This window comes from Micromonas commoda, chromosome 11 (assembly GCF_000090985.2).
Source record: "Micromonas commoda chromosome 11, complete sequence".
NCBI lineage: Eukaryota > Viridiplantae > Chlorophyta > Mamiellophyceae > Mamiellales > Mamiellaceae > Micromonas > Micromonas commoda.
This window is the reverse complement of record NC_013048.1, coordinates 712,197-738,474: the sequence shown is the minus strand read 5'-3', so window position 1 is coordinate 738,474 and position 26,278 is coordinate 712,197. Positions and strand designations below refer to the sequence as shown.

Here is a 26,278-nt window from a genome sequence, read left to right as displayed (position 1 = left end):
GAGTTTTGAAGTCGAGAATTCAATTCGAGGGTTTCATCACCACAACACGAGCGCTGCCGACGATGGCGGAGGATAAACCCGCGGAGGATGCGAAGACTCCGGATGACAGCAACTTGAAGCGCAAGAAGGACACCGAGCTGGTGGTCCCCATCTGCTACGGCACGTGCGCGTATTGGCTCGGAAAGAAGGCTGACGAGTACCACTCGCACAAGTGGACCGTGTACCTGAGGGGCCCGGAGAATGAGGACCTCTCGCACGTCATCTCGAAGGTGGTGTTCAACTTGCACCCCTCGTTCAAAGAGGCGCAGAGGACGCTTGAGAAACCCCCGTACGAGGTCACGGAGACGGGATGGGGCGAGTTCGAGATCGGCATCACCGTGCACTTCTCTGACGACTCGGGGGAGAAATCCGTCGATCTCTCCGCCCCACTCAAGCTCTACGAGGAGAGCGCGGACGGCAAGCAGGAAAAGAAGGAGCAGAAGAAGCCGGTGATTAAGGAAAAGTACGAGGAGATGGTGTTCCATGAGCCTGACGAGTCGTTCCTCAAGAGGGTCAAGTCGCACAAGACGAAGCAAGCGCCCACCACGGAGATCACTCCGGTGCTGGGCAAGAGGGACGACACGGATGAGCTCCTGAGGATCGCAACCGCGAGGAAGGTGGTGGCGGAGCGGGTATCGGTGCTCAAGGCCCAACTGGACGCGCTGACGTGACGCGCATGACTAGCGTTAGATCCCGACCGCTGTAACATGTTTCACATTTCAGTTGAGTAGTACTCCCAGCGCGTCGGGTCCGTGTCGGATGGCCGACTTTGCGTCTCTGTACCCGTTGTTGGGATCCAGCACCGCCATGTACACCAGCGTGTACGCCTCGATGATCTTACCGACGTACGTGCCCCGCAGGTCGACCCTCGTCCGCGGGTTCAACACCTCGTCGAACGCGGGCACGGGCTCGGGCGACGCGCTCACCTCGTCCACCAGCTTGTCCAGCGCCGAGCCGACGACGCCGAGCTCCAGCGCCGGGTCCCTCGACATCGCGCCGCGCTCCGTCCGCTGCCCCTGGTACAGCGCGATGAGCTCGCGGACCTCCGCCACGCCACTGGACCTCAGGATCCGACCGGCCTCGTCGTCGGCGATCGTATCCGCGAGGGACGCGACGCGCGAGTTGAGAGAGTCCCGAGCGGCGGATGCGCCCGGAAAATCTCCAAGCGCCGCGGCCATCGCGTTGAGACAGTTGAGCAGGTACGCCTCCTTCGCCCACCTCGCCGTGTACGCGGGCGGGACCGTCCCGGCCGCGTTCGTCGTCGCCGGGGTCGGACCCGCGCCGCCCGATTCCTCCGGACGGAGCGCCTCGGCGATGGCGCCCGCGCCCCGCTCGCACGCCTCCACGGCGGGATCGAGCACCGCGCCGACGGCGTCGTACGTCTCATCGAGGTCGCCGCCGGAGACGGCGTCGGACCGCGCCTGGAGGAGCTCCCGGACGAGAGAGACGGTCTCGGCGACGAACGGCGGGGGCGCGAGGGTGTCGGGCGGGCGCGTGGGTTTCTCCCTGAGCTTGGCGGCGCGCCTCGAGATCTGATCCTCGAAGGTTCGCGCCGCCGACGCCCTGCACTCCTCCACGGTGGCCACGAGCGACGCATCCTTGCCCACGATCGCACCCAGCGTCTCCCTGTAAAAGTCCAACAGGTTGGCCAGCTGGTACGCCACCAAGGCTGTGGGAGACGCGTTGAGCGCCTGCTCCAGCCTCACCTTGAACGGCCTGCACACGCCTTCGAGGATCCTGTCCAGCACAGCCTCGGGATCCGCAGCCTCCTCCTCCTCGTCGACGCCCGCGCCCTCCTTGTGCTCCTCCCCGCCGTTCTTCTCTTTGTCGCCGTCCTTCTCCTCATCGCCATTCTTCTCCTCGTCGCCGTCGTCCCCTTCGGTCGCCAGCAGCGCGGCCACGAGCTCCTTCTCGCCAGCCGCAGCCTGGTGCAGCCACCCGAGCATGTCCCCCGCGTACCTCCTCGGATCCGTCGCGTGCACCTCGATGGGCCTGGGCACCCCGCCCGGCCCCCCCTTGGTGAGCGCGGAGATGAACCTGCGAAACAACGCGTTGTGTCTCGTCCTGCTCACCTCCTCGATGCAGTACCTGTGCAGCACGGGCCTCGACTTGAGCGCGGTCATGGCGCGGGTGAGCAGGTCGGGGACGTCGGGACCGTCCTCCTCCGCGAGCGTCTTACACTCGCCCTGGACCCATCGCGCCAGCCTCTCGTGCGCGTTCTCCTGGTAGGACGCCATCACATCCATCAGCTCCAGCCCTGCGCGCTGGTGGTGCGTCCTTAGGAGCTGGCGGCAGTTACCGTGGATCTCCTGCACCCTAGCGAGCGCGCTGAAAAATTTCTCGGTGATTTGGTCGTCGGTCCTGAGCGCCGAGATCTCCTCGTCCGTCAGCTGATAGTCCACCAGGAAGGTCTCGAGCATCTTTTTGCGCTCCTCAATCTTGGCCAGGTTATTGTTGAACCTCGCCGTCTCGTCCAGCAGGTTCCCCGTGCGCTCGCGGCTCTTATCGAGCACGTTGGCGATGCGTCGGCATCCGCTCAGCAGGCCCTCGAGCTGGGCATCCACCACCGCGAGAGCCTCCTGCGCCTGACCCGAGGCTTCCAGGAACTCGCGGTTGATGTCGAGGCCACGTCGTTCGATGCTACTGCGCAGTCCTGCGGGATTGAATCGGGACGGAGCGGGAGGGAGTGTGAGTGGGGATGCACACAGTCGGGTGGTGGACGGAAGGAACTTTAAAAGGGGCTCGCAACGCAGAAACGGGATGAAGGTTCGACACGCGCGTGATCGCGCACCTCTCCTCGCCGCCGGGGTGTTCTCGCCGTAAAACTCCGACAGACCCTTTAGACAAGCGATCGTCTCCGGCGTATCCGCCCGGGTCTCGAGGACCTTCTTGACCTTGCGCGCCAGGCCGGGCGCCAGTTGAGTCGCCATCGGTCCGCGCCTCTCAGCTCTGATTCCCCAGTGGCTCGGCGCGGATCGTCGATGATGATCGAGCAGTCGCTTATTTCTTGACCGTGGGTGGGGGAGATATTCTTCACGTGCTCGGCGGGGGTTGGGTTCGGCATAAGTCCGCGCGCGCACCCACGCGACGCGCCCATCTCTTGACGCACCGCCGTCTCAGGAGGATCGCGACGCGCCGCACGCGTGTCCACGAGGCTTCAGTTCGCGAGGCCGAGCAACCCAGGGAAGGGTCGATTTTAGGGTAAGCAAAGATGCAGTCTGGGCTCCGCGGATTCGCGGCGAGGGCTGTCCGCGGGGTGCAGCGCCAGCAGCAGCGGCGCATGGGCGCGGGTCCCCCCGGCGGGTACTTCGCCGAGGGCGTGCAGGGCGAGGGCCACGTCAACGGCAGACTCTTCAACGAGACCCCGCCGCCCCCCGGCCAGTCGCGCAAGTGGGAGGACTGGGAGGCGCCCTGGTACGCCACCATGGCTGCGGTCGGGGCCATCCTGGTGTTCGGCCTCAGCGCCAAGCCGGAGACGAGCGGCTCGGAATGGGCGCGCGAGGAGGCCAAGAGGAGGCTCGCCGCCTCGGGCAAGTAATGCAGCGGAGTAGTTCGCCTTGTAATGTATGAGTATTTCAACCTTCGACACCGCGATCGCGGTCGACCTCGCGCGGGGGTCGCCCCAAAGTACAAGAAATCCTCCTCCGCGGAGGCTGTCTTTTGCCCACAGCTGCAACGTGTTTGGTTTGTGATGTTTGTGCGTCGACGCGTTCGTCTCATTGCAAAGGCTACTCCCCGTCTCACTAACGCCTGTACCTCGCGCGCTTGAAATTGATGTAGAGGTGGAAGATGCCGCGCTCGAACGAGCACCGAAACCCTTTCTTCGACGCGTACTCCCACTCCTTGTTGACGATCTTGAACGCAATGTCCTCGTACGGGGGACCGGCGTGGATGCGGAGGATGCACGTCTCGCCGTGCTTGCTCCCGTCCGGCATGATGGTGTACGTCGGAGCCGTGGACTTGTCGATGAGATCGGGGTAGAAGATGTTGAACTTGTACCCCTGCACCGTCTTCGGCGGCGGGTTGTCGTGGTCGTAGTGGGTCTGGTTGTACTTGTTCCACTCGTAACCCGTGTGGACCCGGTTGAAGTACTTGGGCTTGCGGGGTCGGTACTTGTCGTGCCACCAGTACACCTGCGACTCCAGCGGAGCCTCCCCCGCGAACGCCACCTCTCCCGCGCCGTCGCCCATCATCCTTTCCGCGAGAGCCCGGGACGCGCGCGCGTTCGCCTCCTCCTTCGCGCGCGCCGCCTCCACCGCCTCGCCCGCGTCGGCGGTGAGGTTCTGGATCACCGCGCCCGACATAGCCGCCGCCTCCTGCGCGCCCTCCTTGAAGGCGTCGAACGTGGCGCGCTCCGTGGCACCCGCGGTGGCGCCCGGACCCGCGGCCTCCTTGAACCTGCCCAGCTTCTTCGCCCTCTGCAGCGCGCGAAGCCGCTCCAGCTCGCGCCTGTCCTCGTCCTCGTCAACCACGTCCAGGTAATCGGGTTCGTCCTCCCTCGCGCGGATAGCCTCCGGGGAGAAGGACCGCGTCGGGGTGCCCTCCCTCGGCGTGCCGCCGGCCGGGGACATCGGCTCGGGCGACACGGCGCGCGGCGAGAAGCCTCCGTCCTCGTTTTCGTAGTCGGAGGCGTTCCCGGCGTCCGCGGCGGCTTTGCCAAAGTCGGCTCCGAGGAGGTCCTCGTCGTCCGAGTCATCCGCCGTGGTGGGTGGTTGGTTGGTGGCCGCCCGCCCATCCTTGAAGGGTGGCGGGGGCACGTCCCTGGGTGCGAGTGCCGCGCGCTTGGACCGCAAGCCCGCGTCCACGTCATCGACCCACGTCCGCGCCTTGTGAACCTTCACGCGCTGGAGAACGGCGATCCAGTACTCGCTCTCCTCGCCCGTCGCCAGCTGTCGCTCGACGTCGCCCTCCAACTCCTCCAGCTCGACGCGAGTCTTACCTTCCAGCATCTCGCGGACGTCACCCTCCACGGACTCGTGCACGCCCTGGTTCGGCATCATCGCGCCGAACGCCTCCTCGCCCCTGGAACGCGCTCGCTCGTACTCGTCCCTGCGCCGCGCCTCGTCGAGCTCGGCGTTGGCAACCACGAGCATGTTGGCCCAAAACGCCTTGTGCCGCTCATCCTTGTGGTCGAGGTCGAGGTAGGTCTTGACGTCGTTCAGGAGCTCGTCCATCTCGGAGAGCGTGAGGCCGTCGAAGATGGCCAAGGGGTGGACGGATTCGTCGAATTCATCGCCGTCCTCGGAGTGGAGGTTCCTGGACACGAGGTCGATGGCCCGCGCCCGACCCTCGCGCACCCTGATCTCGCTCCTCACCTTGGCCTGCTGGAGATGGAACTCCTCCTCCTTCTTCTCCAGCTCGACCGCCTCGATGAGCGCCTCCTCCCTCTGCATGATCTCGCGCTCCTCTTCCTTCTCCATGCGCTCCCTGTCCCGTTGCTCCCGCTGCATCTTCACCTTCTCGATCTCCTTGAGTCGCTCCTCGTGCCGCCGCTTCTCAGCCTTCAAACCGAGCTCCTTGGGGTCGACGCCGTTGACGAGGGACTTCTCGATCTTCTTGTGCCACACGAACCGTTCCGTGAGGTTAGCGTCGCCGAAGGGGTTCACGTTGTCGGTGTACCCCGCGATCTCGCCCTGCTTCAGCCGCGCGGCGAGCTTCTTGGCCATCTTCGCCGCGCGATGCCTTCGCTGCTCCTCGCTGTTCTCCGAATCCGAGTCCGAGGAGTCCGACGAGGATGAGGAGGAACTGGACGGCTCGCGCCTCGACCTCTTCTTCTTCGACTTGCTCTTGGACTTCTTCTCCTTCTTCTCCTTCTTGCTCTTCTTCTTGGAACCCATCTTGGCTCCGCGTGACCCTCCCCTGCGCGCCCGGGTGTGCCCAAGGATCTGGACAAATTTGCGCCGACGAATGCTGAAGGACGTTGAACACCCGCGTGTGAAAATTTTGCCAGCGCCTGTATTGGAGGATTTTTTAGACCGTCATTTTTGAGTCACGCGAGTGAATTGCTGTGAACGGCCCACGTCGACGGCCGAGAAGAGCTGAGCTGGCCTGCAAAAGCTGCCACGGGCCGCTTCGAACGCACCTAGACGCCACGCAGTGTCGACACCTTATCGAACGAACAGGAAATATGTCTTTCGCCGTCGCATCCACCGCCACTCTCGTCACCGCCACCGCCGCCCGTCCCGAGCGCGCCTCCACCAGGTGAGCTTCCCGTCCCGCTCGGCACCGAAATCACCGCCTGTGAGCCTCGTCAGCCGGGGGATAAAGTTGGCGACGCCGATCGAGCCGACGCTGACGCCTCGCTCATTTCCCAATCGATCGATCGCAGGGGTATCGCCGCGCGCAACCGTGTCGCCGCGAGCATCGCTCCCCGCTCCGTCAAGGTCTCCGCGCGCGCCTCCCGCGGCTTCCGGGTCGTCGCCATGGCTGAGAAGAAGCCCAAGATCCTCCGCGAGAACGAGAAGGAGGCCTGGTTGAGCGAGATGGAGAGGGAGGGTGCCAACCCGTTCAAGGATCCCATGGCCATCGTGGGCATCCTCGGCATCACTTTCCCCTTCGTGATCCTAGCTGTGGCAGGGGCGGCCGGTTACATCGGCCAGTGAGACCGATCCGCCCGACCCACGTATTGACTCCATCTTGTATTAATCCTGCCTAAGAATCACGTCACGAATGCGTTCGATCCACCATGTGTCGATCGTCGGTCTGCCTCCGTCTCGCCGAGATTCCGTCCCTGCCCCCCACCGCGTATACGCCGTCGGGACCCTGCCACTGCGGCGTCCTCGACTCCCCCGGCGCCTGTGCGACCCCGCCGGAGAGCTCGCTGATCACGATGGAGTCGTCCACGACGTCCAAGATCTCCTCCCTGCTCTTGATCGCGCCAGCGGCGTGCCTGAACGCCCTGTCCCTGACCATGTCCTCCCTCGCCAGCTGGTGCAGGGTGTCATAGATGAAGCGCGCCAGCTCCCGGTAGTCCACCAGGCCGTCGCCGTCCTCGTCGGCGGATACCATCAGCGCCGTGATCTGGTGCAGCTCCAAGCCGAGCTCCTCGGCGCCCACCGACTTGAGGACCACCAGCATCTCCTCCCTGTCAAGCCCCCCGTTGTGATCGACATCCGCAGCCTGAAACGCGCGCAACATGATGCGCTCCACCTCCTCGTTAGACATGCCCCGCATCAGACCGACGTTGGTATCCTCGGACGCTAAACTCGCGACAGCCTCTGCCCGCAGCTTCTGCGCCGAGAAGTCAATCATGCCGTGGATCACGCCGGACGCGACGGGCGCGAAGCGGAGGTAGTGCACGGTGCCGTCGTCCGGGTTTACATCGCAGTCCGCGATGATGGAGACGATCTGCGACCGTGACAGCTGGATCTCCTCCCGCTCGGCGAGTCGCTTGAGGCACTTCTTGACGTCCTGCACGTGTAAAACGCCAGAGCCGTCGGGGTCCACCTTGGAGAAGGCGTCGATGAGGAGGACGGTGATACCGTCCTCCGAAGCCAGCGCCTCGTTCTCCAGTTGCTTATTTCTCGCCCTGTCCACGAGCACCCTGAACGCCACGGGAACGAACTCCTCGTACTCGATGCACCCGTCGTGGTTGACGTCCGCCTCGCCGAGCAGCATGTTGATCTCCTTCCGGCTCAGGCCGAGGTCCGCCGAGTTGAGCGCGCGCTGGAACTCCTCGGGGTCCAGCGTTCCGTTGCCGTCCTCGTCGAACATCGCGAACAGACGTTGCATCTTCCGCTCCAACTCTTCCTGAGTCATGCCCTTGATGAACAGGGTCTCGACCTCTTCCCTGGTCTCCTCCCGCTCCTCGTCCCTGAGGTGCTTGATCTCTTGCGCCGACTTGAGCGACGTGACCAGCTCGACGAACATGGGCAGGAACTCCTTATAGTCGATGATTCCGTTACCGTCCGCGTCGGACTCCGCCATGATCTCCCGTATCTCCTCCTTGCTGAAGTTGAGCGCGGTCGACTTGAGGACCTCCTTGAACTCCCACACGTCCAGCACTCCGTTCTTGTCCGCGTCGAATCGAAGGAAGACGTCCATCGCAAACGACGCGAGCTGGTCCGTGGTCATCGACGCCATGTCGAGCTCCTCCACGCTCTGCTCCAAGGTGGGCGCCGACCTCTCCGCCTCTTCTTCCTCCAGTCGGGCTTCCTCCTCGAGCCAGGCGTCGAGCCACTCGAAGGGCTCCTCGGGTCGTTCCAGCGTCACGCACTCCACCAGCCTGGCGACGCAGGTCTGGACCTTCTCGTCGTACTCGTCGTCGTTGAGGGGGCCCTGGTAGGCGGCCTCGGGGGGAAGTCTCGCTGGGAACCTGGCCAGAGCATCGCGCATGAACGGAAAGATTAGCTCGGGGCGGAACGCGTACACCTCCTGCTCCATGGCGGACACGACGTCGCGCATGGGGTGGTGCGAGGTGAGGGGCGCCTGGATCGGATCGGGGTCCATCTCGCCCTCGAACCTGAACGCCACCATCTTGGTGTCCAGGTACTTCTCCGCGAGTTTGCGCCGGCCCTCCGCCAAAAAATGGTCCACCGGAATAGGGTCCGCGAGCACAGGGTCGACGGTCATCGTAACCGTCTTGAACCCGCCCGAGCGAGTGCCCGTGTGCGACCGGATTTGGCATCTCGCGATTGCCAAACCGCCCTTTTCAGTTCCTCTCCAGCGTCCAGCTCGGTCAGAAAGTTTATTTCGAGTGGCGCGGCACAGTGTTTGATGACGTCAACGCAGGGTTCATCCTACGATTGGATCCTGGGCGAGGATGCGGACGAGGACCTCGAGCCGTGGCAGCGGGTGCTGAAGGAGAACGCGAAGAATGCCAAGGTCGAGCGCTTTCTCGAGCTCCTGCGGGGGATCCTTGGACCCGACGAGCTCCTCAACCTCGCGGGGTTGGTCCGGGACATGGACGTGCAGCACGTGCAGAAGCTGTACATGAAGCAGTGGCAGGAACATCAGATGGCCGCTAGCGGTGGTGTACCACCGATGATGGATCCCGCGGCGATGATGATGGGGCATCCTCCGCCAATGATGCCCCCGGGCTTCGTCCCCGGGTATCTTCCACACTACGCAGGGTTTCCACCGCCGGGGGCTGGGGTCCCACCCCCGCGCCCGCCGCCTCCCCAGTGAGGCTGCACGATAATAGAACAATCAGATAGACGTCCGCGAAATACGCGCCGAGCATTGAAGATAGTAAGCTAGATTTAGGGATCGTCTCAGACGTCCAGGTCGCGCGTTCGTCCACTCACGTCGGTTTTCCGCTTCCCCTTTGGCCTCGCGTTGGGTATGCCAAGCAGAGACGTGCAGCAGCAATTGCGCACGATGCACGGGCAACACCCGTTCAGCCACTGCACGCACCGTCGGACCCTGACGTACACCAGCGCAGCGAGCGCGACGCACAGCAGCACGGGGCCAACCTTGTCCATGTCGATGAGCTGATTGTACACTGCAACCTCCCAAAACTGAACAGCCGTGGTCCACCACCTGGATTCGAACATGCCGTCCCCGCCGAGGTACAGCTTGGGTCCAACCTCCAGGGAGATGAACAGACACCAAGCGACGAGTTCGCCCAGTGCGCTGGTGTACAGAAACCTGAAGGTCACGATGCCGCCGATGGAGAGCATCAGCAAACCGTTGAGGAGCCGAGCGTTGTAGTTTTGGAGAAACGAAGAACGTTCCCTCGCCATGCTCCGCTTGATCCTCGCGCCGTACGTCTCCCTGCTGGGACCCACGCAACGCTTGCTCCACCTATCTTCGCACGCCTTGGAGCTGGTGTCGAACTTTCGCAGCGACGGCAGCCGCATGGTCTGTAAACTCACCAGCTCTTCCTCGCACGTCGTCGCCAGTGTTTCGCATTCCTTCCCCGACAGAAACGCGTTTTTCTCCTTCCGCTGCTCTAGCATCTCGCCCAGCTTGCGACGCAGCGCCGCAGTCGTCACCGCACCCCTGCCGAACCTATCGCGCCTAAAATCTTTCACCGCCTTGGCCGCCGCGAGCCTGTGCGTCGAGGTCAGCGCCTCCTCATCCACCGGCAAACGCACTCCGTCCATGGCCGACGCGTAAGACGCCATGTGACGCTCCAGCGCGTCCCTGTTGAACGAATCCACCACGTTACCCGCGCTGGGAAAGTCGCCTTCGTTCAGCGCCGTCACCGATCGCTCGATGAGCGCGGCGAGTGAAGGTCCGGTCATGAGACCGCTATTACCGAGTGACGGCGCAGACCCCGGAACGTCGACGTGAGCCTTTGCCTTTGCGGACGACGCGATGATCCCCTTGAGCTGGTCCCTCTGTGCGACGTACGCGGGCTCGAGCTCGTCGTCGCGGAGCTCGCACAGCTTGGTGCGCTCCAGGTGCGGCTGCCTCAGGCCAAACGCGGTGGAGTTCCCCGCCAGGGCCCGGAGCGACTCGCGGATCCGGTTCAGTTCATCCACGTGGGTGTCCCGGCTCGGGTTCGGCACGGATCGCAGCGCCTCCTTCACCATCTGGTTGACCGTGGACCCCTCGAGGAAATCGCGCTGAATGAGCCAGACGAGGCTGCGGGGAAGGAACGACGCGAGCTGGCTCGCGTCGGCGCCCACCGCCTCATCCTCCTCGTCGTCTTCGTACCCTCCTCCCGCGTCGACCGCGTGGAATGCGCCGTCTCCGCCGCCGTCTCCGCCTCCTTTGGCGCTGGCCCTGGTGTAAAACTCCTGCGCGAGCTCCACAGCGAACGATAGCTTCTCGATGTCCCCCTCCTTGACCGTCTCCGGGAGGTTGTAGACCAACACGCTCGACATGATGGAGGATAGCGCAAAGATGCGATCGTCGTAGGCGTCGCTCATGCCCGTCGCCTCGAAGCCCTCCGTGTCAACGAACACCACGTTCACCTCGTCACCGTCCACCATCATCGGCTCGCCCCAAACCCACACGCCCTTGGTCTCCGTCTTGCGCGTGTGACCCACGCCGAAGCCCTCCCCGCAGCTCACCCCGAGCATCTGGTTGAGCAGGAACGACTTGCCACTGCGATAGGGACCGATGACGACGACGGGCGCGATGGGGCCCTTGATGCCCCGCAACACGTCGAGGCCCTCGCGCTGTAGCGTCAGCTTAGTGCGTTCCGTCTCCGAGGGGAGGACGATCGGGAAGGGACGGCGTCCACTCCGCGCGGCTCGCCCGTCGGTGTTAACCTCGTGCCCACCGTATCGTCTGGGAACCGTACCCCCCGAACGCAGGCGCTGCAGCAGGGACCGGGGTCCCCGCGCGTCGGCATCGTCCGCGTGCGGGACGGCGCCGACCGACGCGACGAGCAGCGTGAGGACCGCGAGCACGCTCACCGTCCTCTTCATGGCTGCGCGCGTGTGAAGTGGGGGCGGAGACGGTGGGCGGACGCTCACGAACGGTAAAAATTTCAGCAGGCTCGGGCTGCAGTTCTGGCAGAGCACTCACGCAAAAATCATTATTACATCGCCTTACAGGATGGCGTCAATCAAAGCCCCACGCTCCCCTCGAACCCGAACTTGACGAACGCCGAGGCGAGAAGGTTGTGCTGCTCGAACACCGCCACGGCCTCCGCCCGCATCTCGTCCGCGCCCTCGTCGTCGAGCAACCTGTCGAGGACGGGTTCCCACGCGGGATGTGGCGAGCCGTCGACGTACCCACCCGCCACGCGGCACCGTTGGAGCAGCACCACCGCCATCGCGGACTGCTGCAACTGCGCCGTGGCCTTCTCGTCCGTCTTCTTGCCGTTCTGCACGATGGCTCGCAGCAGCTGGAGCCGGGCCCTGGCGATGGTGTGGTGGCCGGTGAGAACGGCGAGCGCGCCGGGGTTGCTGAGGATCTTGGCGGCGAGCGCGGTGAACTGGCGGACTTCGTCGCTCTGCTGCACCTTCACGCCCTTCTCGTGCATCAGCGGGCACCCGGGCATTTGCAGCACCTGCTGCAAGGTCATCAACAGCGCCTGGGTCTGCCCGCGGGTGTTCCACGCCCTGAGCGAGGGGTGGATGAGGTTGTGAAGGACGCCCGCCGCCGCGCCGGCGAGGTCGGCGCCCGCCTTCGCCTTGAGCGCCCCCTCCTCGGTACCCTTCTGCTCCGCGTCGATGATGGACCACACGGTGTGCGTGAGCACGTCCAGCATGGAACCGTACACCCCCGCGTCCAGGTAGGCGACCACCTCCTTGTCCTCGAAGAACCACTCGCTCTCCCCCGGGGTCTTCCTGATTGCTCGCTCCAAGTGCGACTGGAGCCAACCGCCGACTTGGTTCACTGCGGCGATTCGCGCCGCGACCGGTTCGCCCGGGGATTTGGCGGTGAGAAGCCACTTCGGGTCGCCCGCGGGTCCGGTGCTGGTGCTGGATACGTCGGACTTGGTCGGGACCTTGGCTTTGGGGACGTGGATGTTGGAGGGTCGGATCTTGGCCTTGAGGTGCTTGATGCGGCGGGTGATCTCGGGGTTGCTGGCGCCGGTGGCCGTCTTGAGGGCAGCTTCGAACGCGGCGATGGCGTCGTTGTCTTCGCCGTTGGCCTCGAGGGCCATGCCGCGGCGGAAGTGGGACTTCTCCCAGTCGGGGCGGAGCTTGACGCACACGTCGGCGTCGGCCAGCGCCTGCTTGATCTGTTGGGGCACGGGGACTTCAGGCACGTCCGCAGAAAGGGCACTTTTTTGTTTGACCCTCGGGAGCGTGGGGAGGGGGTGAGTTGGCGTACCTTGCAGAGCTTCAGGAAACTCGCGCTGCGGTTCGAGAACACGGGGGCGAGTTCAACTCGTTCAGTCGCGTCCTTACCGGCGTTCTGGTGCGATGGGGAGGAACAAGGGGTGTGTCAGTGACGGATCTTCGGACGAATCTAAGATCTCCGCCTTTTTTGGCAAAGCCGGGGACGCACTTTGATCGCCTTCGTGTACGAGCCGGCGGCTTTGAGGTATTCGCCGGAGCGGAAGAACTCGTTTCCCTCGTCCTTCATGGTCGCCAGCTCCTCGGGGAGGGCCGGGATCTCGATGGCCGCGGACACCATGGTAGGTCCGTCACTGTTGTGCGCGCCACTCGGCACCGACGAGCGTCATCTTGTCAATTTTTTTTCGAATTTTCCAGCGGGCGGGCCGGGCGAGAGTCGAACGTCCTCGAATCGAGTTGAACCGACGTGCAATCTCTTTCGTGAGCATTTTTTCTATAGACTACGTTTTTTTTGCTACGTGTTCCAGTCAGATCCCATCAGACAGTTTCCCATTTGAGGTCGAACCGGATTTTTGCGTCACGGGATCCGATCTGCCAGCAGACCACAAAAAATCTTTCCCCCATTTTTACCGGTTTCTTCGATTTGGAGATCTGCGCGCACCCTGTCCGGAACACTACTCCGTGCCCAGTGCACATCGTGAAACACCATGGCGACCGCCACAGCAGGTGAGCCGACGGCCACGAGCCAACCCTCACCGCTCGCGCCGGGTTCGCGGTCCCCGGCGTCTTGGGCCGCGTTTCCCATTTTTCGGGCCGTTGGTTATTTTTTCTTTCGCCAAAGGCCGAAATTTCTGTTGGCGCTGACCTTCACGCTGACCTGCCATTCCCAATCCCCGCATCCCAGGCTCGCCCCGCGCCTCGGCGCAGGTCGCGTCGCCCGTCGAGAGCAGTCCCGGCGACCAGGCCAACTTCGACTCCTCCCCTGTCGGGGGCCTGCCCGAAGAGCCCGTCAAGAGCTCGGTCAGCCCGCAGCCGAGCCCTTCTTGGAGGGAGCCCTCCGGGGCCCAGCCGTCCCCGGCGCCTCCCGCGGACATCTCGGTCGACTTGAACGGCAACGGCCCGACCCCTCCCACCTCCCCTGGCGGTAACCACCAGCCCATGTCTCCCGCGAGGTCCACCTACTCCCATGGCACGCACGGCGCGAGCTTCAGCAGGGACCCTCCTCCCCAGGGCATCATGGCGAAGACGATGGCGCAGCTGTCTGCGGCGACAAACAGGATGGTCCACAGGGTCCAGGCGTACCGCGCGAAGGCTGCGGCTCGCAAGCAGGGCGGTAAGTTGCTCCTCCAGCAGCTCCAAGACGAGTCCGGGGCGAAGGATCCCAGCCTGGTGCCTGGCATCATGATCACGCCGCCGCCCGACCCCAGGTACTCCACGCCCACCCTGTCGCAGACGCTCAAGTATAAGATCTTCGGCGCTCCCGGGCCCATCGACCCCGCCACGGGCAGGGTCGAGATCCCGGATCCGGTAGCCGCGAAGGCATCGATGTGGTACAAGGTGAAGGGATCACGCAGGAGGACGTCGCAGCAGATGGCGGTGAAGCTCGGCAAAGCGCAGAAACACCACGACGAGGACTTTGAGCTCCTCTGGGCCGGGGTGCAGCGACAGGAGCTCCTGCTCAACAAGATCAAGACGGACGGTAAAAGGCTCGCGGCGGCGATCCAGGAGCAGGCGGACGCGGCGAAGTCCATGGCCTCGCACATCGCCTCCCTGGCGGAGACGTCGATTGAGCTCGGCGAGGGTCCGGAGGCGGATGCGAGGCGGGCGGTGGTGGAGCGCGCCAGGCAGCTGATGGAGGTCATGGACGTCATGGACCAGGACGTGCGCCCGGCGTGCCTCGAACAGCTCGGCAACAGCGTTAACAAGCCCGTCGGACAGCTGTGCGAGGAGTTCCCCGCCTACCAACAGTGCGTGGATAAGAGGACGCACTACATGCTGGACATGGATGCGTACGAGCGCAAGCTGCAGAAGGCGCGGCAGTTCGCTAAGGACCCGGCCAAGGTGCCGCACAGGGAGGAACAGTTTACCAAGGCGCAACGCAGGTACACTTACTTCAGCGACAAACTCGTGGAGGACCTCACGCTGCTGGACGCGAACAGGTACGAGCTCGCGGGGTTCCTCATCGAGGGGTTTGTGGAGATGCAGGAGTTCCAGTCGCAGCGCCAAAAGGATGTGCTCGCGGGGCTGGCGCAGGGGAAGCTGCCCCCCAAACAGTGATGTACATACCGCTTTGTAGGGGGAACCGGGTCGCGTTTTGCGTCGACGCGTATTTTAAAACAATATCATCACAGATGCAAGTTGTGAACCGGCTCCAACGTCACTGGTCTTCGTCTTTCTCGAGTTCAATTGTTTCTTTCTTGTCGTCCCTCCTGAGCGACTTGGGCGGCTTCTCCAACCCCTTAACGCCGAGTTGCTCCAGCAGATCGAACGCCTCGCTCAACACCTGCACCTCGGAATCCATCAGACTGTAGAGGTCATCCACCGCGCTGTTCATCGCCTTGGTCCGGCTCACGGGATCCTTCGCGTCGTCCTCATCGCTAGGGAAGCCAGCCTCGGCGAACTCCTGCATGGCGTTCGACACCCGCTCCTCGGGGCTGCCCTCGACCTCGGCCTCCTCAGCCTTCTCCTCACCCTCCTCGGTCGCGCGCGAGATCACGCGAGTCGCGCGGCGCTTGACGCGAGGGTTCACCACCGCGCGCGCGATGGACAAAGGGCCACGTCTGAGCAAGGTATATCCGGGGAACGAGTCAGCGACGCGTTCGCATGGGGACGACGGGGTTCGCGCGGAAGAGGTTCGAATCGTCGGGCGGGGATACGATGCGCACCTGGACTTGACGCCGGCTAACGTGACACGCACGTTGGTCGCGACAACGGCGGGCATCCTGGGGTTGCGTTGCGTTGTTTAAAGTGACGCGGAAAAAGGCGAAAAGGCCCTGAAAAGATTCCTGAGAAGACAAGAAGACCACAAGATCAAACGAGCCATACTAATTGCTCTGTTCTTTCATATTTGAAATAAATAATACAATCGCAAACATCATGGATAATTTCGTATGATGTAATAGTTACATTTCATCCTCTTATCCTCCCCTCGTCTCGGTCGCTGGAGGCCACGAAGAATGACGACAGCGGTGTCCGTGCGCCACACGTAGACGGCGGCGTCGACGGTGCGCGGAGACTTCGACGTCGGTGGACGAGTCGTTTTCGCGTCAGGGTAACTCACGGGGAGGCGAAATCGAACCCCCGTCCATTCGCAACGGTCAACTGCAAGCGCGTCGACGCTTCATGGTGTTCGCATAGGAACGCGTCGTGCTGAGCTGTTGGAGGCGCTGCTTATCTGGCACCGGGTCAGCTGGCATGCTCGCCGCCGCGGCCGCCCACGGCGGGTGCGTGCGATGGACAGTGGTGTCGCGTCCCGGATCTGAGAGACTGGGATCTTCCACCTCGGGCCTTCGCGGTGCGGCTCGATGGGTCCGCGCGCCCGAGTCGTCTCGGCGGCGGCGGGTCGCGGCGTCCAATCAGGCTGGCGGGAGCAGCACTTCGTCATCCTCGGACGAGGATCCGGAGGTGGCGCTCAAACCCAGTCAGACCGCTCGGGCCAGGGGCGGGCCGAGGTACTCCGCGCTGACGAGCGGCAAGGGGTCCAGCAAGGACGAAGACGACGCCGGCGCGGCGAGGAAGAAGGCCTCGGCGGCTACGAGACGGACGTCGCGGCCCAAAGATGCGGAGGCGCGGCGAGAGCAGAGGCGGAGGTCGTCTGCCCGAAAACCGTGGATGACCGAGTCGACCGTCAACCTCACCGCCGAGGAGGAACAGGCGTGCGGGACCGCCATCCAGGAATTGCTCACGATCGAGGCCATGACGACACAGCTGGCGGAGGAGTCCATCGCGGCTGAGCTCAGGGACGAGAAGGGCGCCGGCGACCCGTTCTCTGTAGATTTCGGAAAGAAGAAGAAGAAGAGGGGCCCGACCTCCGGCGCGTCGTCCCTCGCGGTGACGCCCGGGATCGGTCGCGACACGTCATCTCCCACGTTCCGTCGCGAGCTCGCGCGAGCGATGGGTTTCACCTCGCCTGCGCAGCTCAAGGAACGGGTGGACGCCGGCCAGGAGGCGAGGCGCGTGCTCGTCACCAGAAACGTGGGGCTCGCGAGGACCGTCGCCGCCGATATCCACGCCAAGCTGAACGACGCGGACAGGGGCTTACTGTCGGTATCGGACCTGATGCAGGAGGGGTGCGCGGGACTGGCCACGGCGGCGGACAAGTTCGACCCCCAGCGAGGGTACAGATTCAGCACCTACGCGTTCTTCTGGATTAAAAAAGCGGTCATCGACTGCGTGGGTAATAGCGGTAGGACTATCCGACTGCCCATCCACGTCAACGAGAACATCCAGAAGATGAAGAAGGCGACACGCGAGTTGAAAGAGATCAAGGTGCGGGATCCGACCGAAGACGAGCTGGCGGATAGGCTCGGATGGAGCGTAGTGAAGCTCAGGCAGATGAAGGTATGGGCGTTTCGCACGCCGGTGTCGATGGATGCGACCACCGCAAAGAAGGGCGATCCGTGGGAGGATGCCGACGATGCCGTCGCCGAGGCAGCGTCGTTGAACGCGGCGATGCAGAGCTCGGACTTTGGCACCGGGCTCAACGCGCCGTCGGACACGGCCGAGGCTGACGTGGATGCAGATTTGTTGCGAATGGCCCTTGAGGAGGTGTTCTCGACCCTCCTCCCCCGCGAGGCTTTCATCCTCAGACACAGGTTTGGCCTCGCCGCCGCGTCGACGGCCATGGAAGGAGGCGACTGGCTCAAGGCTTCACGCGCCGAGGTTTTGAGCGCGCTCCGGGATGACGAGGGCATGGGGACACGGGGCGGCGCCAACTTTAAGACGCTCGGGAACCTCCTCGGGGTGTCGAGCGAGTCCGTGCGCACGTACGAGAGGAGGGCGCTCGCGAAGCTCAAGCAGCCGGACAGGATCGCGCTCTTGCTCCCTCACCTGAACATGGAGAAGGACAACATCAAGCTGAACGACACCGAGGAGTTCGTCGAGGCTCTCAACGTGGCCATCAAAGAGGCTGACGATAAGACGGGCGGAAAGGTTCGAGCAAGTCTGTGCATGATCCCGCGCGTCGGCGTCGAGGGCGCCAAGGAGGAGGGCAAGAAAAAGCGGCCGAAGCGACGGGGTCCGAGGAAGGTCAAGCAGATTCAGAGCGAATCAGCCCAGGCGGCGGCGGCGGCAGAGGAGGAGATAGAAACGGAGAACGCGGCGGCGAAGGAGAGCATCATCGTTAGTTAGCAGCAATATCACAAGACCAATCTCATTCTTTTCTAATCTCCACCGCGTCTGTCAGCTCGCGCCGGACCTTCTCAGCCTTCATCCTGATCACGTCGTCACTCGATGACTCACACGGCCCAAGTGCTCCGAGTATTGCGCGGAGGTGATTCAGATCGTTCCTCTCCTCTCCCGCGACGGTCTTCTTGATCCAGCCGAGTAAGGATGACGACTGCGGCGCGGGCTCCGATTCAGCCCGCCGGGATGGATCCCTCGCGAGAGACGACGCAACGTCTAGCACGCACGCAACCTTCTCGGGTTCGTCGCACGCCCGCAAAATCCCTTCACACGTCGGCACGAGAGATTGCAGCGCGATGCGTCCCATCTGTCCACCCCCGAAGTGAAGCGCTGACAGTGCCCAGATCCGCGAAACCGACGAATCCGCGGCGACGGCGGCGATGAGCCGCCGACGCGAGTGCTCGTCAGCGAATCCACAGTGCGGCGACACAGCCTCAGCCATGCACGCTATCATGTCCCTATCAAGGTTTTGATCGCGCCTCTCCCCCGCGAGCGTCGATTCGAACGCTGTGGAGAGGGCGTCCCACGCATCCGCGACGGACGCGGCGCGAAATTCAAAAGCCGAAGATCGGGTCACCGCCGCGAGGCCGCCCGTCACCACAGCCCTAAATGTCTTGGCCGCGGCGCCGCGCAGTTCCTTGGACGCCTCCGCCACGGCAGTCCCCTCTTCGGCGTGCGTCATCGCCGCGGAGATGACCCTGGTGGCTGCCGCGAATGTCATCGCGCGGTCATCCTTGGGGACGTGTTCGCTCTGGTAAATCTTCGCGAGCGCTTCGCACGCCTCCTGCGCAAACCCGAGCGACATCGACCCGTGCTGGGTTTCCGTCCCGGGATAGGCAAAATCAGCCTTGGCGACAGCCTCCGCCACCTCTCCACCCAGAGCCTCGGCGACGTAAGCGAGGAGCTGGCATATCGCCTGCGGGTACGCGCCCGAATCCACCGCAGCCGGATCAAGCGGCGGCAGGTCGCTCAGCAACTCCAGGCACCTTCGCTGAACCCTGAGCGTGGAGTACCTGCCCGCCCGTGCCGGCGGGGCCGACTTCTCCAGCCACTCGTCAGGAGCCCTGGCCAACATATCTATCACTCCAATCAGCGATTGAACGTCCTCCTTATCGAAAACGGCTCGCTTACTCGCCCATACCTTACCGAAGACGTCAATAAACTCATAGCGGGTCTTGCCGGAAATTTTCGATCCAGCCGCATTCATTCCTTTCGCGGAGGTCATAAGCACCTTTGTCGCCTTCTTCCAACGCGCGCGAGTCATGCCCGTCGAACCGCCAGCCTCAAGCACAGTCTGTAACGATTTGACCGCCGAGCAAGATACCTCCGGTGAACCCTGAGCGACGGACTGAGTGACCCACTGAAGGTACCACTCGAACCTCTTATCAAACCCGTCGAATTTCGCCACCGCGTCGAAATGCGCTCGAAGTAACCTGCCGACGCCGGACAGTGCCAACGTCTCGGTCTCGTCCCACTGCTTGCGCGCGGAGTTTCTGCTGTGATGCACCAGCATCTGGATCTTTCTTCCATCCAGCTCGCCGATGTCCGGCGCGACCTGCTCCTCCTGGCTCGCACCTGCTGTCGCCGCCCTGATGTCGTCCACCAGCCCGAAACAAATATCGAAAACCGCTCCTCGCCAAATCCGCGCGGGGAGCTTGTCCCCATTTGATACCAGCGTGGACGTGATCGTGCGACACGCGCCGTTGCGAACCTCCGGCCGGGGGTCCATAGACGCATCGCGCATCACGGACAGCAGCGGAATCATCCCGCGCTCAGCAAGAGCCTCCTTACCGACCTTCGTTTCGGTCACCTTACGGCTGAAATAATCCGACAGGGTCCACGCCAACGAAACCGCCGTGATGGATATGTTCACCTGCGCGCGCTGCGCCACAAACGCGCTGACCGCGGCGATGACCTCACCCGAGACGTCATCGGGCAAATCCTCCATGTGGTCCTCGACGATAACCTTGACGCCGCTGAACGCGAGAGCGATGCCCTCGCCGCCGCGCTCCGCCACGCCTCGAAGCGCCCGGAGAACCGAAAACCACGCGCGACCAATCCCGTCGCCGCCGTTGACGACGCTTACGAGAACATCGAGCGCGGCGAGCCTGGCATCCGGGCTGACGGCGCGCGCCATGAGCGTGCTCACCGGACGTAACACCGCCGTCTCGAAGTCCGTCTCGCCCTCGGACGCGAGTGAATCCATCTCGGGCGTGCGGGGGAGCTCCAGCGCTGAAACGCAAAGCCGGGCGAGCGACGCCGTGGCGATCCGGCACAGCTCCGCGGATGGCTCCTTCTCTATGCACGAAAGCAAGTGAGCCTCCACGTCCGACCATACCTTATGGATGCGACCGGAATTAATCAGCGCGACGTCCACGAGGCGCTCGAGCATGAACAACCGCTCTTTCGATCCGTTCACGGGCGCCTTCCCGCCGCCACCCCCCAGTCGACCCAGCTCCGCGCTGCTGGCCCATGCCAAAGCCTTCGTCAGAGCACAGAGCGCGTCGTCGTCGAGCTTTGCGGTCGATTCGAACAGCTGCTGCTCCGCGACTTGAAGCACCGCCACCGTGGTGTCCATATCAGCACCGACGGCGGACGTCTTGGTCGCCAGCATCCGCCGCAACGAACACAGCGTCTCGAGCACCATGACCCAACCGTCGCCCAAGCTATCGATGAGTCGGTGCGCCACATTGAGGAGCGTTCGAAACGCCTGGAGGTTCTTCGAGGTGAGAACCACGCGCAGCGCCGGATTCACCTCGGGCTCGATGCTCACGCTCGATGGACCCACGAGAGCCCGCACGGGCGACGCCACCACGCTCCCCACGGCACCGACCGCGCCCAGGCCCATGCCAACCACGCTCCCGACAATCGAAGCGCTGGCGGGTTCCCTCCCGCCCTCGTAACTATCGGCGGAGATGTTCCTCAACAGAGGCGACGGTCGCGTCGCGGTGTCCTCCGCGTCGTCGTCAGCGTCCCGAATGTTTATGACGGTCGGAACGACAACTTCTGACGCGACGGCGAAGTGGCATATCGCTGATATGAACGCGTCCCGGGCATCCGTCGCGCCGAGCACGCCGCATCCCTGCGCAATCGCCTGCAACGCCCTGAGCACATCTCTGACCAGAACCTCGCCCGTCGCGTGCGTCAAGACGGTCTCCAAGGTCTCCAGCAGCATCTCCGAGCACGACCCGATCATCTCGGTCGCGTCTCTAGCGGCGACCGAGTCCGGCTCGATGCCAGCCTTCGCGTCGCCCTCAGCCGCCGCAGTCGCGAGGCTCGCGATTGAATGCGCCGCGCCCATCACGCCCTCCAAAGCGAGGAACACGCTGAACGCTATGTGCGCGGCGCCGTCTTCGTCCTCGGGGACCACGTCCTCGGCTTTACCCTTAATTCTGTGCAGGACCGTGACCGCGGCGAGGATATCCTCCACGCCGCTCTCGGGTTGCGGCGACAGTCCCGCGCGGGTTACCCGCACCATCATGAGGACCGAGTCTCGGAATATCATCTTGTGGCTGTCCCCGTCCCTCGCGTCGTAGGCCGTGTGGAGAAAGCGCGCCAGGTTTCCGTCCACGACCGTAGCCTTGATCACCTCCAGCGTGTAGCTCCTGCGCCAGGGCTCCATCTCCGTCTCGAGCGACGCGAGAAGCGTGGTGAGGAACATCTCCGTCTCCGCCGGCACGGCTTCGTGAAACGTCCCAATCACCGCGCCCACGCATCGAAGCACGGCCCTGCCCTCCGGCGCGGAAACCTCCTCCACGTCGCTCCTCTGCCACGACTGAAGATGCGTGACCAGAGCAGCGCACAGCTTATGGCGCAGCGCGTGGTGAAACGCGGGGACGTCCACGAACAGGTCCGCGCTGTTAGCCGCAACCTCAGCCGCGGCGTCCAACGCGAAAATTTTCACCCTCTCCGTCGCGAAAGCTCCGTCGAATCCCAGCCACAGCGCCGCCTTACCCCCCGCGAGCGCGCACAGATCCTCGAAGAGCAACAGCGCGGCCTCGGCCCGCGCGTTGAGCGTCGGGACCTTCGCGCCCTCTCTCGTGGGCGTCGCCGCGATCGCCGCCGGGTCCGGTTGGAGGCGAGAGAACACGTGGAAAGCCGCCTGACGCGTAGTCGCCGCGGCGGTGGCGCTCACGCCCTCGTTCTCCGCCCGAAGCACCCTCACGCACGCGGACATCGCGGTGGCCGTCGTCGCCTCGTCCTCGACGGTTTGGACGAGCGCGAGTGCGCACTGCACGCACTTGAGCCTGGTAACGTCCCCGCCCGCGTCGGACTTGGCCGCTTCCGAGATGGCCCCGGCGAGCGCCCTCGTCTGCTCGGGGGACAGGGCCCGATCGGCGAGGAGCTTCTGCGCGAGGGTCATGGCGGACGCGGCGATGTTCGGGTTTCGCGACGAACACGCCAACTCGATGGGTCGGAAGATGTCCTGCGAGGGCGGGGGGCGAAGAGTCGGGCGTGTGAGCGGGAGGCTGGATCTTGGCACCTTGAACGTTTGGATCTGTCGGTTGGTCTGTCGGTGGCGCGCGGGGGCTCACCTCCACGCCCGCTATCGTAGATGGATCGACCGGGAGAGAGTGAACGGTCTGTAGGGCGTGATCGACGGCGCGTCTAAGGTCGGGGTTCGACCCGGAAGCGAACAGCCCGGTGAAGCCATCCCCGCGCCTGACCTCGAGCGAGAGCGCCGTTAGATCGCTCTCCAGGTACCGCCCCACCATCGTCCCTGTCGCGTCGGCGCTTACACTACACGGACATCCGCAGTATCTTGCCTCTGATATTCAACTATGCGGCCACACCGCCGAGCTCGCGTAGCGCTCTTTGCAGCCGCGCGCGCCGTACTAAACTTATGAGGGGAGCGGTTCTAGAAGAATATCCTTTCTCACTCAAAGTTGACATCTTCCGCCCATCTCGTCATGGACAGTAGCTAACACTCAAATTCAATACGCATCTTCGTCGGCGTCTAGCATCACTCCTAGCGCCAGCCTCTTTCTCGCCGCCGCAGCCGTCTCCTGCGGCAGCGTCTTGATCCCTTGGAACTTGACCGCCGCGGCCCCGTCGCCGCGCCGCGTCAACGTCTGCGGCTTCCGATGACCGGGTGACAGCTCCCCCTTAACCGACACCTCCCTGTTGCGCTGCACGCTCAAATCCAGCGGCCCGCCGTACGACGAATCATCCATCAGCGGTACCATGGACGGGAGTTTCTTCAGGGTGAACTTGGTGTACAGCATCTCCAGCATGTCAACCGCGTACCCCGGCGAGCCCCTCATGACTCCTTCGATGGCGCCCGGGTCCAGGGCGATCTTTGGCATAGTCCGCACGAAGAAGCGCGATATGAGGTCCCAGTTGTTCTCCTTGACCTTTGTGCTCGTCCCGTTGGCGTACGAGTGCATGCTGACCTCGGTCTGCGGTGGTACGATGGAGAGGAGATGCGCGCGTGAGGGGAGCCGGAGGGGAGGGCGAACATAATAATCTTGGGCGAGTGGGGTTGGGCGCGGTACGAACGGGTAGGGTCGGGGACGTACCGGGAAGTATCTGCTGCATATCTCCGCGATTATGTACCCGTTCGCGCAGTCCCTGGGTGCGGAGAGGGAGAAATGGCGGTCAGCGGCTGGGAAGGGACGGGTGAAGCTGTCGGTCAACCGCGTCGTGTTCCGAATCGGGATGCAACAAGCTATTTGGCTGGGTCGCGTTTGCTCTCACCTGCGCACGTTCCTCAGCGAATGCGACAGGTCCAGACCCTGGATCCATTTCAGGACCTCCCTACGGAGGGTGCGATCGGGCGGCGCCCTCACCACAAACCCTCCCTCAGTGTACTCCGACGTCGTCGCCTGCATCGCACCCGTCGTGTGGGCTGGATTTTGGACGGCGCCCAGAACAAGCGAAGCCACACGAAAAGTTTTCAGGTTTCCCCGGCACTCTCGGTGGGCACGATGGACGAAGAGGCTGGGAAGGATGCGGCGATAGAGGCGGAGAAGCAGCGGCTCCAAATGGCGGCCGTGCTATACCGCGCGCTGAGGAGCGCGGAGGATGACCTCGTAAACGCGCGGCCGCCCACCCGCGCCCAGCTCGCCGAAGCGTGCCACTCGAAGCTGCAGTACGACTTTCCGATCGTCAACGCCGCCGAACTCGACGCGCTCACCGAGGAGATGGCGGCCGAGATCGCCGAGGGGACCGCGCCGGGGTCGTTCACGTACCCGATCACATCCGCGCTGGTCAACGCCGCGGTGGAGGGGGCGTGCAAGCCCGCACCGGGCGCGGGATCCGCGCCGGGGATCTCGGGCAAGTCGAGGGAAGCAGACTCCGATCGCGACCTCGAGGACGCCGGCGCCGACGGGGCGGGGACCGAGCCCGCGGTGGACGGCGGCGCGGTTCGCATCGCGTACCAGCGCCTGTGCGCGACGACGCTCGTGCACTTCACCTCGCGGGTGCTCGCCATGCCCGACGACGAGGCGGAAGTCGCGCTGCGTTGGTTCGACGGGTTCGACACGGAGGAGACGGCACCCGACGCCGGGGACGGCGCCCCGACTTACGACGAAGCCGACGCGCGAGCACCGGGCGAAGACGACGGACGGGAACCGCCGGGTTCGCACGCGGCGGCGAATCCCCCGAACGACGCCTCGGACTCGGATTCCGACTGGGAGCCGATGGAGACGGACCCGACGGAGGACGAGCGGCGAGCGCGCGATCCCGCCCAACCCGCGGTCCCGGTCCCGCGTCTGGGCGCCAAACTCTCCGTCGACGCCAAACTCTCGCACGTGCTCCGACGCCTGTCCCGCGCGTGCGTCGACGGCGACGACGTCTGGCGCCACTCGCCCCACGCCGCTCTCCCGCAGCTCGCGCCCGCGCTCGTGTCCCTGACGGAGACGCTCGCGAGGTCCGAGGGACGCCCCGAGCGTCGAGCCGCGAGGGTCGCGCCGCTTCGGGTCCTGCGGGAGCAGTGGGCGGCGAACGGTCCGCCGCCCCGCTCGGACGGCTCGATCGGGCGTCTGCTCGCGGCGCTGGGTTTCGAATCGAGCAGGCACGGCGGCGGTAACATCGGGGCGGTGATGGAGAGGCTCGGGCTGGACGAGGACGCGAGGGGCGGGGACGAGGACGTCGGCCTGGCGCTAGAATTCCTGGCGTACCTGTGCGTTCGACTCGGCGGCGAGGCTCTCGGAGATTTCGCCTCTGCGGCGCAGTCGTCGGCGGGGAAGCGCGCGGGCTTTGGCGTGGGCGCCGCGGGTCACTTGTGGGGACACGTGGACGCGCACATCGGCGTCGTCGCCGAGAAGTTCGACGCCCTCGCGCACGTCAAGGCGACCGGGGATAACTCGTGGCAACAGAGGGTGGGGATGTGTTCCCTCATCGTGGCGTTTCACGCGGCGAAGGCGCCGGGTAACGCCAACCCGGGAGACGTCCTCGCGAAGACCGGGGCTTTGCGAGCCCTGTGCGCGGCGTTCACCGCGCCGGACAACGCCACCGCGCCGCACTCCGAGGCGCTGCGACGCGCGGTGCTCCTCGTCGCCGCCGCCGCGCCCAAAACGGTTGAATTCATCGCCGCCGTCCCCGGGGTTCGATCGGAGGTTGAGTCGGGGTTTAGGGTTGAGTCGCGGGACGAGTTTCGCGGGACGGAGGGTTCGCTCGCCGCGCACGGCGCGATGTGGGAGCTCTTACTGCCCGCGCCGGGAACCTCCCGGGAGGACGCGGAGCGTTCGTGCGCGGCGAGGCTGGCGCCCCTTCTGGATCCCACGCGCGGCGGCGTCGGCGGCGGTTCGTCAATCGCGCTGGGTTTACTCCGAGCGGCGCAGACGGCGGCGAGGGGCGCGACGCCGCTGTGGCGACGTGGGGGCGCGATCGACGGGGTGTTGCGCGATGCGCTGACCCACCTGGCGGCGACGGTATCGGCGGGTGCGCGCGCGAGGGGGGGCGTCGTGGGAAGTTCGCGGCCGAGGAAGACGACGGGGAGCGACGACGAGGGCGACGACGAGGGCCGCCGCGGCGGGGACGACTCGGCGGCGGCTTCGGACCCGGAGATGGAGAAGAGTCGCGAGATGGCGTCCGCCGCGCTTCGCGTGCTCAAGGAGATTCTGGGCGCGGCGGACGGGGGCGGTGGGAGGAAGTGCGACTGATTTTGTATTGACAAAAAAGGTTGGCAAAGCTTCGCGCGCGCGCGACATGAGCATACGTTTCGCAATTCCTGAGCCTTCTTCTCGTTT

General features: G+C 64.4%; 15 protein-coding genes across 15 annotated transcripts; 8 read left to right on the top strand and 7 right to left on the bottom strand.

Annotated features, from left to right (window-relative positions):
- Positions 1 to 62: 62 nt before the first annotated feature.
- Positions 63 to 710, top strand: MICPUN_62610 (YEATS domain-containing protein; the record flags this gene model as incomplete). Its single annotated transcript, XM_002505225.1, has 1 exon — positions 63 to 710. The coding sequence occupies one exon, from the start codon at positions 63 to 65 to the stop codon at positions 708 to 710; it is 648 nt and encodes a 215-aa protein (XP_002505271.1).
- A 48-nt stretch (positions 711 to 758) lies between these two features.
- MICPUN_86194 (predicted protein) lies at positions 759 to 2,969 on the bottom strand (the record flags this gene model as incomplete). The annotated part of the gene is made up of 2 exons (XM_002504924.1): positions 759 to 2,692; positions 2,831 to 2,969. The coding sequence occupies 2 exons, from the start codon at positions 2,967 to 2,969 to the stop codon at positions 759 to 761; spliced, it is 2,073 nt and encodes a 690-aa protein (XP_002504970.1).
- Positions 2,970 to 3,114: 145 nt separating this feature from the next.
- MICPUN_109176 (hypothetical protein) lies at positions 3,115 to 3,622 on the top strand. The gene has a single exon (XM_002505224.1). The coding sequence runs from the start codon at positions 3,251 to 3,253 to the stop codon at positions 3,575 to 3,577; it is 327 nt and encodes a 108-aa protein (XP_002505270.1). The 5' UTR covers positions 3,115 to 3,250; the 3' UTR covers positions 3,578 to 3,622.
- A 157-nt stretch (positions 3,623 to 3,779) lies between these two features.
- Positions 3,780 to 5,876, bottom strand: MICPUN_62607 (hypothetical protein; the record flags this gene model as incomplete). The annotated part of the gene is made up of 1 exon (XM_002504923.1): positions 3,780 to 5,876. The coding sequence occupies one exon, from the start codon at positions 5,874 to 5,876 to the stop codon at positions 3,783 to 3,785; it is 2,094 nt and encodes a 697-aa protein (XP_002504969.1). The 3' UTR covers positions 3,780 to 3,782.
- Positions 5,877 to 6,166: 290 nt separating this feature from the next.
- MICPUN_62606 (hypothetical protein) lies at positions 6,167 to 6,701 on the top strand (the record flags this gene model as incomplete). Its single annotated transcript, XM_002505223.1, has 2 exons — positions 6,167 to 6,240; positions 6,368 to 6,701. 2 exons carry the CDS (start codon positions 6,167 to 6,169, stop codon positions 6,639 to 6,641), a joined length of 348 nt encoding a protein of 115 aa, XP_002505269.1. The 3' UTR covers positions 6,642 to 6,701.
- Position 6,702: 1 nt separating this feature from the next.
- On the bottom strand, positions 6,703 to 8,610 carry MICPUN_62605 (ChlRe radial spoke protein 7-like protein; the record flags this gene model as incomplete). Its single annotated transcript, XM_002504922.1, has 1 exon — positions 6,703 to 8,610. One exon carries the CDS (start codon positions 8,608 to 8,610, stop codon positions 6,703 to 6,705), a length of 1,908 nt encoding a protein of 635 aa, XP_002504968.1.
- Positions 8,611 to 8,754: 144 nt separating this feature from the next.
- Positions 8,755 to 9,165, top strand: MICPUN_62604 (predicted protein; the record flags this gene model as incomplete). The annotated part of the gene is made up of 1 exon (XM_002505222.1): positions 8,755 to 9,165. One exon carries the CDS (start codon positions 8,755 to 8,757, stop codon positions 9,163 to 9,165), a length of 411 nt encoding a protein of 136 aa, XP_002505268.1.
- Positions 9,166 to 9,251: 86 nt separating this feature from the next.
- On the bottom strand, positions 9,252 to 11,360 carry MICPUN_86310 (guanylate binding protein; the record flags this gene model as incomplete). The annotated part of the gene is made up of 2 exons (XM_002504921.1): positions 9,252 to 10,592; positions 10,659 to 11,360. 2 exons carry the CDS (start codon positions 11,358 to 11,360, stop codon positions 9,252 to 9,254), a joined length of 2,043 nt encoding a protein of 680 aa, XP_002504967.1.
- Positions 11,361 to 13,390: 2,030 nt separating this feature from the next.
- Positions 13,391 to 13,831, top strand: MICPUN_62601 (predicted protein; the record flags this gene model as incomplete). The annotated part of the gene is made up of 1 exon (XM_002505221.1): positions 13,391 to 13,831. One exon carries the CDS (start codon positions 13,391 to 13,393, stop codon positions 13,829 to 13,831), a length of 441 nt encoding a protein of 146 aa, XP_002505267.1.
- Positions 13,832 to 13,919: 88 nt separating this feature from the next.
- Positions 13,920 to 14,960, top strand: MICPUN_62600 (predicted protein; the record flags this gene model as incomplete). Its single annotated transcript, XM_002505220.1, has 1 exon — positions 13,920 to 14,960. One exon carries the CDS (start codon positions 13,920 to 13,922, stop codon positions 14,958 to 14,960), a length of 1,041 nt encoding a protein of 346 aa, XP_002505266.1.
- Positions 14,961 to 15,060: 100 nt separating this feature from the next.
- Positions 15,061 to 15,624, bottom strand: MICPUN_62599 (predicted protein; the record flags this gene model as incomplete). The annotated part of the gene is made up of 2 exons (XM_002504920.1): positions 15,061 to 15,463; positions 15,569 to 15,624. 2 exons carry the CDS (start codon positions 15,622 to 15,624, stop codon positions 15,061 to 15,063), a joined length of 459 nt encoding a protein of 152 aa, XP_002504966.1.
- Positions 15,625 to 16,583: 959 nt separating this feature from the next.
- Positions 16,584 to 18,756, top strand: MICPUN_109173 (predicted protein). The gene has a single exon (XM_002505219.1). It carries the CDS (start codon positions 16,599 to 16,601, stop codon positions 18,030 to 18,032), a length of 1,434 nt encoding a protein of 477 aa, XP_002505265.1. The 5' UTR covers positions 16,584 to 16,598; the 3' UTR covers positions 18,033 to 18,756.
- MICPUN_53423 (predicted protein) lies at positions 18,055 to 20,664 on the bottom strand (the record flags this gene model as incomplete). Its single annotated transcript, XM_002504919.1, has 1 exon — positions 18,055 to 20,664. The coding sequence occupies one exon, from the start codon at positions 20,662 to 20,664 to the stop codon at positions 18,055 to 18,057; it is 2,610 nt and encodes an 869-aa protein (XP_002504965.1).
- Positions 20,665 to 23,020: 2,356 nt separating this feature from the next.
- MICPUN_62596 (predicted protein) lies at positions 23,021 to 23,917 on the bottom strand (the record flags this gene model as incomplete). The annotated part of the gene is made up of 3 exons (XM_002504918.1): positions 23,021 to 23,485; positions 23,606 to 23,657; positions 23,784 to 23,917. 3 exons carry the CDS (start codon positions 23,915 to 23,917, stop codon positions 23,021 to 23,023), a joined length of 651 nt encoding a protein of 216 aa, XP_002504964.1.
- Positions 23,918 to 24,013: 96 nt separating this feature from the next.
- On the top strand, positions 24,014 to 26,216 carry MICPUN_62595 (predicted protein; the record flags this gene model as incomplete). Its single annotated transcript, XM_002505218.1, has 1 exon — positions 24,014 to 26,216. The coding sequence occupies one exon, from the start codon at positions 24,014 to 24,016 to the stop codon at positions 26,189 to 26,191; it is 2,178 nt and encodes a 725-aa protein (XP_002505264.1). The 3' UTR covers positions 26,192 to 26,216.
- Positions 26,217 to 26,278: the final 62 nt, after the last annotated feature.